The sequence below is a fragment of the Pectinophora gossypiella genome, unplaced genomic scaffold, assembly GCF_024362695.1.
Source record: "Pectinophora gossypiella unplaced genomic scaffold, ilPecGoss1.1 Pgos_43, whole genome shotgun sequence".
Classification (NCBI taxonomy): domain Eukaryota; kingdom Metazoa; phylum Arthropoda; class Insecta; order Lepidoptera; family Gelechiidae; genus Pectinophora; species Pectinophora gossypiella.
In genome coordinates this window covers 514,463-527,517 of record NW_026063253.1, presented here as the reverse complement: position 1 = coordinate 527,517, position 13,055 = coordinate 514,463, and the positions used below count along the sequence as shown (strand labels likewise).

General features: G+C 37.2%; 1 protein-coding gene across 1 annotated transcript in view; it reads left to right on the top strand.

Moving 5' to 3' along the window:
* Positions 1–12,711, top strand: part of LOC126381297 (acid sphingomyelinase-like phosphodiesterase 3a) — a 91,067-nt gene extending 78,356 nt beyond the window's left edge. Inside the window, exons 5-10 of the mRNA XM_050030800.1 lie at positions 3,343–3,548; positions 4,906–5,072; positions 7,252–7,450; positions 8,726–8,835; positions 10,477–10,643; positions 11,691–12,711. Coding sequence (XP_049886757.1) covers positions 3,343–3,548; positions 4,906–5,072; positions 7,252–7,450; positions 8,726–8,835; positions 10,477–10,643; positions 11,691–11,901 — 1,060 coding nt within the window. The 3' untranslated portion in view covers positions 11,902–12,711. The remainder of the gene's footprint in view (positions 1–3,342; positions 3,549–4,905; positions 5,073–7,251; positions 7,451–8,725; positions 8,836–10,476; positions 10,644–11,690) is intronic.
* Positions 12,712–13,055: the final 344 nt, after the last annotated feature.

The window sequence follows — 13,055 nt, the reverse complement described above, 5'->3', positions numbered from 1 at the left end:
ATATAGGCTGTTTATGTATACAGAATGAACTCTTCAACGTTGCTGTGCTCACCAGGGTGTACCCTGTTTTAGTTCTTATGCCTATGTAACATCCCATGGAATGCAAAAAATAATTGAGCATAGAGAATGAATGAAAGTAGACTTACGAAGAAGATTTACGATACGGGTGAAATTGGTAAGGTTGGAAGAGGAAGTAGGTGTATACACCGAGATCAGGATGTTTTATGGAAAGGTCAAGAGAACTCTAAACCGGCGAGAAGGCATGAAGTGTTTGATGAGAGTGGAAGCAGCAAAAGTGGTGTTTCAGAATCGTTATAAGTGGAATTCCGTGGTGTCTGATTAGATTAGATTCTTTATTTGCCATAAATGCAGTGTGACAGATGTTACAAAAAATATAGTATACCGTGCATTTAAATTACATAAATCATGCATTTATAAAATTTAAAATATAAAAGTGACAATTCATACAAAGGTCCTATAGTGAAATTAATTGTTATTAATAAAAGTCAATAAAAGTATAACAAAATATTTTTCATTCAAAAACGTTAAATCAAAGTTCAAATAAGAAAACATAATAAAACAAAGTGCAAACATTATATTATACGATGCGTGTAGAAATCTCTCAATTATTTTTCTTACTTAGATATATCCCATGCCTACCCCAAAGGGAAATAGGCGCGATGTATGTATGTCTAGGTGTATTGATTTTATTTTATTGATCATTATCATTGTGGGTCGAGAAATGGGCTTTGAGGGTATGTCACCTAACCTGTATTGGGCTAATTTCACCTTGACGGGTTGGAAGGAGAGACGCTTCTGTAAAATACCGGACCTGTCAAAAGAAACTGAAGTAGACATTCTATTTACTAATACATACATAGGCACTTACATAAATGTAAAAACAAATGAAAAATCGTTTATTTTCAATGTAAGATCATTAGCAACCGCTTTTATGTTAAAATATGTTGAAAAATAATATGTTATTGTCTGTAATGTTGGATTTTTTGATATCTCTTTTCAACACAGCTCCTACTACATTCTCTATTTTATGATGAAGACTTAGCTACACATACAAAATGTGCTGAATGAAAATGGTTAAGTCTATCTTGTAAAAAGCTTTTTGCTATCCTACAATCTACATCACACGTAAAATCCTTGAGTTACCTTGTACCAGATAATACTCGTATAGTGATAAAAAAATGTACAGTTTCTTTGTTAATCAGTCTACTATTTACCTAAGTTAAGTAATTGTCATATGAGCCATTTCGGCGTCATAAGGCAAATGACGAGTCAATAGTAACCCTGATTACAAGGTTGATGAGATGATGTTTTCACAACCCACACTAGATCAAAAGAAGAAGACAAAGTTTTTCATAATGCGAAACTCGTGTCTAACCAGTACTCATTTACCTGGAAACGTTATCAAATAATGATCAAACAATTCTTTATTGCCCATTAAAATTATATTTAATTAGGCAGAACAAAAATCGTGCGCTCCAAGGTTCTAAATTGGGTCCGTTATATTTCATCTTCTACGACACTGTAATGTCGAAACAAACTTTATGGTAGAAGTATACATAAAATAATAACGTCGAAAGGGTCTTCTCATCTGCATAATATTGTGGATAAAGTACGCTTGAGCTTGTGGTATGGGCAAGGTTGTATAGCAGCGATTCAGAAGACAGGCCGGAAATTACGCGAGGCGCGACTCGACCGCTGTTGGATTGAAAAATGTAAAGCCACAGAGCCATAAATAGTAAACGGTCGAAACCCTTTCTGTTATAGGGAAATGAAAAAGCAAGCCTAGCTGTTTGTTGGTCGTGTATTACTTTTTACCGGAATGAAGATCACAATCATTGTTTGTACCGTCGCCGCGTCGAACAGTAGTTCACTTCTTTTAGCTTTTCAATTTCATAGCAAGGCCGTCGAGATCAATCAATAACGGTATTATGTTACGTAACACGACTTGAATAGACTAAGCTCTGTAAACTTGATGAGTTATATAAGACGCCTGTCTCAATTTCAACACGAAATATGTTTACATAACTGATTAAAACGAAGACACGTTAAGTACAAGCTTCTAATATTACATATCGAGATGGTTATTTTATATGAGCCGTAGTAGTCTGGTCGGAAGAGCGTTTGGCTACCAGGCAAGTGTATTTTCTTATTCATGTTTGGGTTATAACTAATTACCACGTATTGAACGGTGAAGGAAAACATCGTAAAGTCACCCACTTTTGCGGTAATTGATTTCCCTTTGCGGGTTGAAGGTCAGACAGGCAGTAGCTTCTAAACACGTGGGCCTATCAAATCTTCAGATTAGGTAAGCGAACTCCGTGTAAACAGGATAACGCTAGGGAAATGGTAATGATTTTGATGTTATTTTATAGGTAGGCAAATAGTGTTAATTAACTTTTCAGAATAATTGTTATGGCTACATAAATAAACCTTTAATCGATGCTATTACTGTAGGTTATTATTTTTAATTTTGACCGCGATCGATATTAGAATTTATATTCCATAGACAAAACCCACACCTATGAACAAAACGTATAAAATAACATTATTTATAACTGTTACCCCCCACTTGGCTCGCATGAAACCCTACTATTAAAACTGTAGAAGTTTCATACAAACTTTGCCACCCCTTTTTACAGAATTAACGAATTTCGCAAAATTACATCTTAGTGAGCACCTACGTTCTAAAAGGAAACCCCATGCAAAATTCAAGACTCCTAGCACTTGTGGTTTCTGAGATTTCGTGATGAGTGAGTTCAGTCAATAACCTTTCGCTTTTATGTATTTATGCAGAATAGCCGTATGGTAAGACACCCTCACCCCGCGCCGCCGCGCGGTTGTCGTAGACAGTTAACCAGCCTTTCAACTGAACGCATTCTATGTTTCGATTTATTCTTCGTTTGTCCCACTGAGTTTTGTCCACATTAAAAATCGTAGGTCTTCCCAAATAATTTGCGTCCTTCATCCCAAAATATAATTTTAATCTTTTTCGTGTTTCGTGGGTCGGAGAAGGATATATTCCTTCTACTTTTTCATATGCTTTATATTTGCTTTGGCCAAACTTACCAGTTCGTATAATCAGCAGTAATGAAAACAATTAAACCTTCATAATATGTCTCATAAAAAATAAGAAATATTATAATATTTTTTAATGCTTTTTTTAGTTTAAACTCAAAGACGAAGCACAACTTTAATAGTGATATGGGATAACGTAAGTTTTTTTTTGGAATGTGGGACAAAATTTCAGTACGTACGAAGCATTAATCTATGTTTTTCCTATACTCTAAGTTCTGCAAAGTAAAAAGTATATATTTTTAACAGGGACATTCTATCTTCATCCATGGAGCATCTAGACGGAGAATTCAAGTTGGAAGCCGTGCGGAACGTAACAGACGTATTAAGTCGGACGTTTAGTAGTCAGTTCGTATTCCCAGCACTGGGACACAGTGATCCACCGCCTTCAAGAAGATTAGTGGATATGTGGATGCAGTGGCTACCGACAGAAGCTCTGCAGACATTTGAAAAAGGTAAGTCGTTTATGCCACAAATACAATTGCACTAAATAATACAAGAAAACTTTTCGCTCGTACAACGTGAATTCTTAGCAAGCACGTAAGTAGAATACATTCATTTTCTTTCAACATTGTTTTCCAGAAAATCTTGTTGATAATTTGAAATATTTCACTCACTTTACTTTAGCAAATTTTACTTGAGTCCTAAATTTTTGAACATGTTCATGCCTCGTTTACTCTTTAGTAACATTGTAACGGTTTCCGAGACTGTTTTCTAGATTAAGTACTAACACAACATAACATATAATTATAGTCGTGATGTTATGTTGTAACATAATATAAGCTCACGACTACATTTTGGTGTTATCATAGGTACGGTCACGAGTACTAATATGTATACACTTTGAAACCATGTCGCATTAATCTTTTTGACAAATTAAACCGTAAGTCACATTAAATGTAATATGATAGTGCGACAGGGTTCTAAAGTGGGTACCTATATGATATTGCTCATGACTGTACATCCATCATAAGAGGAATTTTCTGTTACTAGCAGTTTCGCCGCCGTCTATAATGGTCAATTGTGTTAAAAACTGCACTTAAAATAATTTGATAACTCATTGGTGCAAGTCCGGTGTCAGGATTCGGCTCCCCATTTGACGATAGTGACTAAGTACTAAATAAGAAATTATTCCTATTCTGAACGGTATATTAAATGCATAGGCGACGTGATTCACATAGAGTCGGGGGTTGGAAACAAAACACACACTGCCCGAAGACATTTTGTATTCAGTGCAAACACGGAATAAACCGCTGCAGCTCCAGTATGCGATTTGAATTTTATGACGCGTAATCTTACCTTTGCGTGGAAGGATTGCACAGAATCGGATTAGAGAAGAAGAAATTGCCTACATCCAGCTGGGGATTCTCGTGGGGAGTCCACTTTAATTTTTCAAAGATGTTGATTTTCTTTATCATCACCTCAATCCGGAGGTCACGGGTTCAAATCCCGGTGGGGACATATCACTAAAATCACCTTGTGATCTCTGACATTACAGTCTGATCACCTGATGGTCCGAAAGTAAGATGATCCGTGCATTCGGAAGGCACGTTAAGCCGTTGGTCGCGGTTACTACTTACAGATGCAAGTTAGTAGTCGTTACATGAATCATGTCAGGGGCCTTTGGCGGTCAGTAGTAACCCTGACACCAGGGTTGATGGGGTTAGTAATCCACCTCACAACCCATACGATAGAAGAAGATACCTTTTCTTCTTAATAGGGTATACTGTCTTGTGCTAAAGCATTTAATATGCAAGTAAGATCTTACCCAATAGTTATAAATATAAACTGAACCGTACCTTTTTCTCGCAGGTGGTTACTATACTATAGAACAATCACATAGCAAGTTGAGGATCGTAGTGCTGAACAGCGTGCTGTGGGCTGGTGGCCAGACGAGGACTGATGGTGCAACGCAGGGCAAGGCGCAATGGGAGTGGCTGGAGCAGGTGCTTAGCACGGCTAGGAGGAAAAATGAAATGGTGAGTCATAAATACCTATTCAGGGTTATAGCTCAAAGTCAGAGGAGGTGACCTTAGGTCTCCGTCTTACCTGGTCCAACTATCAGTGGCTGTGCAACGGAGCAATGCCGCTAGTGTAATAGGTTCGTTTGGACCAGGTTAGACTCAGAGCGTCTAGTTGGATGTGACTAAGTTACGTATGTTTCTGATTATTTGACAAATTGTATTCTTTTATAATTATTTTTTACTAACATTCAATACTTTGAACCAGCTAATAGTTAACCTTTTTTTCACGGGGGTAACGAAGGGGCTTGATTTAATGATTAAATGAATTAAAAAATATATGTTTTTAAATGATTCACTGCTACAAAATGTTTATTCATGGGTTATGTTTATTGTTCCTTCCTTCCATCATGCAAAGTCAAAAGAACAAAAATATCGCCTAATTAATAATATTGATTTTGAAACTTTATACAAGGAAATAACAAGTATTAATTAAGTTATTTTATTCTAAGAGAACAGCGCGAACAAAGTCATTTATATGTAGGTATTTTATACCCTAACAGATTATTTATAGAAACGTATTTTTATAATCCCTTGGATCTCGCTCACGACATTCAGAGCCTCAAAAATTCAACTAAATTGACATTAAACTAAATATAGAATAGGTTAACTAAATTTAGTAAAAGAGCTGTAAGTAGAAACCTATATTTAGTTCTATAAAATTCGAGATTTGAACAAAAATATACCGTTCCTAAACTTTTCCAGTCATTCATAAAAAAGAATGATACACAGTCGCATTGAAAATATAAAACATCTTTAGGTTTTTTATGGGCTCACTTTATTAAATTTTAATGAATCAAGTTTCTTTCTTCTTCTTTTTATCGTGTGAATTGTGAGGTGGAGTACCAACCACATCAAACCTGGTGTCAGTATTGAGCCGCCAAAGGCCCCTGACATGGCTCACGTAACGAGTACTTACTTGCATCAGTAAGTAGTACCCGGAACCAACGGCTTAACGTGCCTTCCGAAGCACGGATCATCTTACTTTCGGACAATCTAGTGATCAGCCAGTAATGTCCTAACCAAACTAGGGACCACAACGTAATTTTTGTGAAATGTCCCCACCGGGAATCGAACCCGAGACCTCCGGAGCTCAACGCTCAACAACTGGACCACGCAGGTCGTTTCTTTTTAAAGTTTCTTTAAAAAACGAATATTGTTTGTATCGATTCTAAGAACACGTGACAGGTTTATGTTGGAACATAATCCTCTGAAACAACGCCCTGAGCCGAGAGTTCGTGCTCACATGAGGACACTGCCTGGTCTCTTAATTGTTTCCAGGTAGTGCTCTCTATTTGTCCATTAAAGTACTCAAAGTTGAAGAAGCAAAGGCGTAATTCAAAAAATAAGGATTTTGTAGCAAACCATAGCAGCACTCGCGGCAGGAACTGTAACCTAGGGTTTCGACCAATAGCCGTAAGACTTTTATGTAAGTACCATAGATAACATACCCTGCGTCGATTGGTCGAAGTCGGCGACACATTTCGCGCCATTTAGGTGCCTGCTGTGGCAAAAGTAGTTGGACAGGTGACCGTCTAGTAACTTTCACTTTAGGTGCCTCTCGAAGAACACGTAAAGTCATTAATCCCGGTTATTGATGATTTTTGTTTTTATAGCACTTACCCGTACATAGGGAAACTCACAAAGAGAAAATTTAAATCTAAAGTCTCAATATTCTAGATAGATGGCGCCGGCGTTGGACTTAATGACGATACATAGCTCGAAAGAATTTCGCATGGACAGGAGAAGGACCCGGTAGTGTACAGGTTAACACGCTCGTCCCGGCTTGACAAGAGCTGTGGGTTCAAGTCCTATCCGAGAAGAAATTTTCAGACTGTCCTTTGTTTTGGACATTGCAGGCTTGAATCACCTGATCGTCCGGAAAAGTAAGATGGTTCCGTGCTTCGTCATGGAGTATGTTCCATACCCCCTCCGGTTCATTGAGGGGAGGCCTGTACCCAGCAGTGGGACATATATTGGCTATGCATGCATAGCGGGAATCGACGATCAGGAACTCGCTGTCAATGCAATGCAATGCAATTGATCCTGGCGAATTATCGAAGATAGCGAGGATTCAAATATCAACCATATTTGATTGGTTGCTAAACATGATTATAATAACTTGATTGTATTGTAGGTATACTTAGTGGCGCACGCCGGGCCCGGCGTAGAGGAGCGACACAACGCCGGGAGTTCCTCATCGACGGGAGGAGGGGAGCTGACTCCAACAGCCAACGCCCGACTCCTCTTCGTCGTCAGAGCGTTCAGTGACGTCATCGCTGGACAGTTCTATGGGCATCGTCACGCGGATACCTTCCGACTCATTTATAGTGAAGGTAAGATCGTGATCGGAGGGAGAATGAGTCTTCATTCTGACCCTGTGGTACACCGGCTTGCTTCTCAATCGGGAGGCGCTGGTTCATACCCAGGCATCGGGCTTGCACGAGTTATTAGTTTATCTTAAGTGCAATTATCACTAACACAACTATATTAGATCCACGGCATAATTGGAGATACCAATGTTGGAGATCCTTGGAATGTTGGAGATACCAATTATATCGTAACACAGTTTTAACACTTACGTCATCAAAGGGCTAGCTGGCGGCTTGTCATAGGATTGAGCATAGCTGTTTTTCTTATACCATGGTTAGATCAACGTGATACTGGGTAAGTACTAGTACTGAGAGAAGTAAAATAAACCCGCAAGTAATAGGTACATACTTGAAATGTGAAAATTAAGCCCTTTCATAATGATATCCTACACAATACCATGTCTTTTGCAGGGTGCCACATTGAATATTGACACCACATAACCTATAACCACAAGACAATCAAGACATTTCCAGTGACACCTCATTTGTTAAATTGTGATAGGTGGTTTACACACATACACACATGTATACAAAGCAGTCATACACATAACCCTCTCATTTTATTCGCCGCAGTCGGGTAAATACACTGTGTAGCTTTTGACTGCATTACATAGGTTAGTTACCTATACAGTATGTTATTGACATCGTAACGAAAACTTTGAGGGATGATTCAGACGACGACGGAAAATTCCACTTGATATTACCTCAGAATCATGGTCTGAATCATCCCCCTCAGTATTCGTTACGATGTCACTAACATCCTGTATATGCATGGAAACTTCTGTTCTCATGACATACGTATATATACTAAGTGACTCGAAATTCTGGTACTCGTAATGAAATAGTGATGGTTTTCACTTGGATAACAAATGATTCCAAATGATTCGATGTTTCTTTTTTGATGATTGATTTGATTGATGTTTTTGATTTTTTTGTTTTTATTCGTATGTTTATGTCCTTTGTATAATGTCGTTGTGCAATAAAGTATTATTGATTGATTGATTCCATAATTTCATAGAATAAAATAAAATAAAAGGAAACGATTTATTAGATTACTCTATTGACTTGTTGACGTTGATTTTTACGCTGCAACTGTTTGCAGGTTACTGTTGCATAACTGAATCCTAAAAAAGTGAATATTTTTATATTGGCTAGATATTCTGACTAAAATATTATTTTGTTTCGGTAGATTTTATGCTTATTGTGGCAATAGAAATAAATCGTGTGTTTTCATTACAGGGCGGCCAGTATCGTGGGCTTTATTAGCTCCCTCGTTGACACCACGCGGCGCCGGCAGCATATCGAACCCTGGATTGAGGCTCTACAAATTTGACTCCAAAACTGGAAAGGTAATTACTATTAAACAGAACGTTCAACCGGGTCTGCATGATAACCGCGCCGCGCGCGAATTACATTGACCGCTTCCACCAATAAACGATACGAATACTATCTACGTAGATGGACATCAAACGGCTATTGGTCGAAGGCCTCGATATAATTCGCGCCGCACGGTTATCGTGCAGAGCCTACAGCTTAGTAGCTTCAATGCACGGTAAGACATGTCAAGATACGTCAAAGTACGTTCGTAAGCTAGTGTTGTGACATTCACTAGTATAGTGATGTATCATTATATTTATTTTATTTATTTGGCTCACGGAACAGGTTGGGATTACAACACTAAAAATAGGTACAAAAAAAAATATTTTGAACTAGATCCCAGCCCAAGACATTGTGTGCTCAGCGTAGCCAAATGTTACGAAGCTTATCAGTCGAGATAAGGAAGATCGATTATTTTCTATCATTGACAATTCTATTGCTATCAAACGATAGTATAGGTATATTCGTATAAAATGCGAAACTATCATTTTAATTGCATACATCATTAACTTCGCATAAAATAAATAAATAAATTTATTTTATTCTTATTCTTCTTCTTATATATATATTTTTTTAAGAAATAACAAAATCATGAATTGGCCACATTGTTAAAGTAGCAGTTACTATTTATAAATCCCTCATAGACCAACAAAATAACATACCTACTAAATTAATCATAGAACCAATTAGTTAGCAATTAGTTATTGAAAATAATATTCATTTAGTCAATTCCGTTTGAAATAAAGTACGCTCTACGAAAGAAGTCTTGTATTCATGGAAATAATTGACAAGTCACAATAATTGGGTACCTAGTTTCATCAAAGATAAATTATGAAATTCTGATTACAAAATAAAGATCGATCTAAAGGTGACAAACAACGTTTTCTTTTTCTTTTTAACATATTTATGAATTTTAATAATGGAAAATGTAATAATAAGTGCCACATTTTGTCACGTTTGTCTATGACGTCACAGGTTGCTTTTCCATACAAACTCCATAGTAATTTCGTGTTTTGACGTTTAGTAAGGTAACTAGTACGAGTAACGAGTAAAGTAAAGTTGACTAGTTGGAAAGTACTCTATTATATATTATACAGATACCAACTACCAAAATGGCGCTGCTGCGACTGCGGGACTTCTTAATAGTTTCTTTTGCTTTTGATCTTTCTGTGTATCAATAGAAACAAGTACTCACTGTAATAAGCAACAGTTACTTAAATACAATAAACTGAAAGACTTATCCAGAAGTACCTAAAAAGAAAATTTTAAATTATGAAATTCTTATTACTAAATAAAGACAGACCTAAAACTGACAAAAAAACATTTTCTTTTTTCTGTTTAACTTATTAATTTTTACTTTTTATCAAGAAAATAGTATTACGTTTTTCTATACGACATATTATAATTATATTATTTTCTTTATTTTTTTTATTTTCTATATTATTATTTTTTTTGTTTTTTTTTTATTTTTTTGTAGTCATAATGTGCTTTTACATACAAATTCCATAATAGAGGTAATTTCGTGTTTTGACGTTTAGTATGTAACAACTGACTTGACTAGTTGGGAACTAGCCTATTCAGTGAAGTTGCTAACTTTAATCAATCTTTGGCAGGTTTTGGACTACACACAGTATTACCTAGACGTAACTAAAGGGGAGATGCACTGGGCGGTAGAATACAATCTGACGCAGTATTACGGGCTGAGAGATGTTAGTGCCGCTTCACTAGACGCCTTAGCCGAGAAGATCCGCCACCACCATGATAGAGGGATCTTTGCTAAGTGAGTATAAAATATAATAATAATAATATTCATTTATTTTCAGATTTACAATCCATAGTTGTTAGTAAAAATGCAGTCTTAACCTATTGTTAGTAGAAAATACAAAATACGTTAACGATTGCCAGATTTGTGCAATCGCATCCACCGCGCGAACATAGGCGCGTCCCACCTGCCGATCAGCACACTCAGGATACTGTTCGAACTCTTACACATTCGATTTAGGGTCGAGGCGCCTCTCTTCCTCATTATTGTATAGAAGCAGTCTACCCTCGCTTCAGCAAACATGAGAGAAGCGCTACAGAATCGCGGAAGTCCAAACAGTATCCTGAGCGCATCATTGTACTGCACACGTAGCGCGCTGTACGCCTTCTGCGTATAGTTGACCCACAGGCTGCACGTGTAGAAAGATTGGCAGTAAGCTTTGAAAAGCATCGCCTTAACCTGCTTGCCACAACGTGCAAATCTGCGTGCCAACATGTTGCATCGGACAGCCAGCGCCCTACGCTCCCTCTCAATGTCCGAGTTGTCACATTGAGTCTCGGTAACCCAGTGGCCCAGGTACTAAAAACGTTCAACTTGAACCAATGGACTCCCGCACAGTCTTACAGGAGGCACGTTCGAATAAGTCCTAGTACCGGCCCTGAACTATGACTTAAAATGTGTATTCTATATGCCAATGCGGTTTTACCTATCACGTTGCTCGAAACGCGAGGCCACTTAGTTCGTCTTACGTTGGGCGTACCTCTGACTACCCCAACCGTGATATAGTTATTTTGACGAGTGTGTGCGCCTGCGTTTTGCGCGAACGTCTGCGCACCTTAATATATCCTGCGTACCTGACCGCTTCATCATCATAGTTATTTTATATTTCTATAGTTAACTAATTAAGAACTTCGAAAAGCAAACATAAAGACTCATGAATTAATCCTTGTAAGATACAAGACCAATTTCCAATTTCGATAAAATTATTACTTAATGAACATGATAAGTGTAATTTTACTTGCTTTTAGTATATTATTATTAATGTGTATTTATTTTTCTTGAAAGGTATCTATCGGCTTTGCGTGTACGCCATTCAACGGACATATCAGACTGCGACGCGGCGTGCACGCATGTTCACTTCTGCGCGATCACGCGCGCGGATTATCACGAGTTCCGTTCCTGCGTGCGCAACCCCGCGTCAGCACTTGCGTCGCGCGCGCCGCACAACTCAGCCGCCATTTTGCTTTACGCAATTTTGATTTTAATCTCTTCTTAAAAAACCACCAAGGCAAAAGTTCTCGCGTGTATATTTTGAGTAGATCCACTGGATTTTTTATTGCTGTTGAATATTTTAGGACCAATTTCACTACCTTCGTTTTAATTATTTCGAGTGCGGCTCGACAAGATAAATTGCAAGCAAAATGTGTACTTTACAATTTATCTGTGCCAACTCTACAAACAAAGATGCGTGAATATCTCATGAACTTCGCTCGATTTTACGTGTATATAGCAAACCTTATTACGGGAGTTCCATGGGATCACAATGGCCCCGATTCCTGCAGACATCTCTTAATTTTACTTTAAGTTATACCTGTCATTTTCTTATCCGCCGAAAAGGAAAGGGACGGATGATTGACAGCTCTTAATTTTAGGAAGAATGAGTAAATAAATGAATAACCCGGGCGAATTTTTAGACGGTTGTTTTAGATTTGTGCTTAAAATTGACGTGTGTTCCATAAATTTTATGCTTGTCAATTACCCGTCCCTTTCCTTTTCGGCGGATAAGAAAATGACAGATATAACTTAAAATAAAATTAGATGGTATTTACAGGAATTAGCACCAATCTCTGCTTAAATTACTCAGGTAAGCAACTTACCGTATGTTTCTGTTACACGATTACTTAAATAAGATTCTCATTCAATCAGCTTATGTCGAGGTGGTGAAATAGGCGCTTAGCGTGTTGTAGGATTCGTGATCAGAATAACTGAAATAACTATTTGTAAAATAGCATCATGCTTCAGTTTTCATAAGTATAAAAGTGGTATATAAAATCATACTCATTGATGTAATTAAATAGACATTATTTCTGTACCGTCGGTGAAAAGTAATACAAGTCCAAAATTCAAGTTTTGAGAAAATCGAGTTTAAAGTTAAAAATATTCTAGCTCGCGACTTATAAGGAATAATGGAACAGAAGTTAGATGTGTCGATAGGTGATGATGGAAGGTTTCTTTTCTAATATTTAGTTATATTTAGAACCTAAACAGAAATGGTAGAGGATCAAAATAAATTACATGTATCAGTTGACACCAACTTTTATATTGTGTAAATTGATACAAGTCTACTTATACCTTTTTACACACATAACTATAAAAAAGTCATCGTTGATATATCATATTTCAATTATTAATTTTACAGTCTTATTTTAC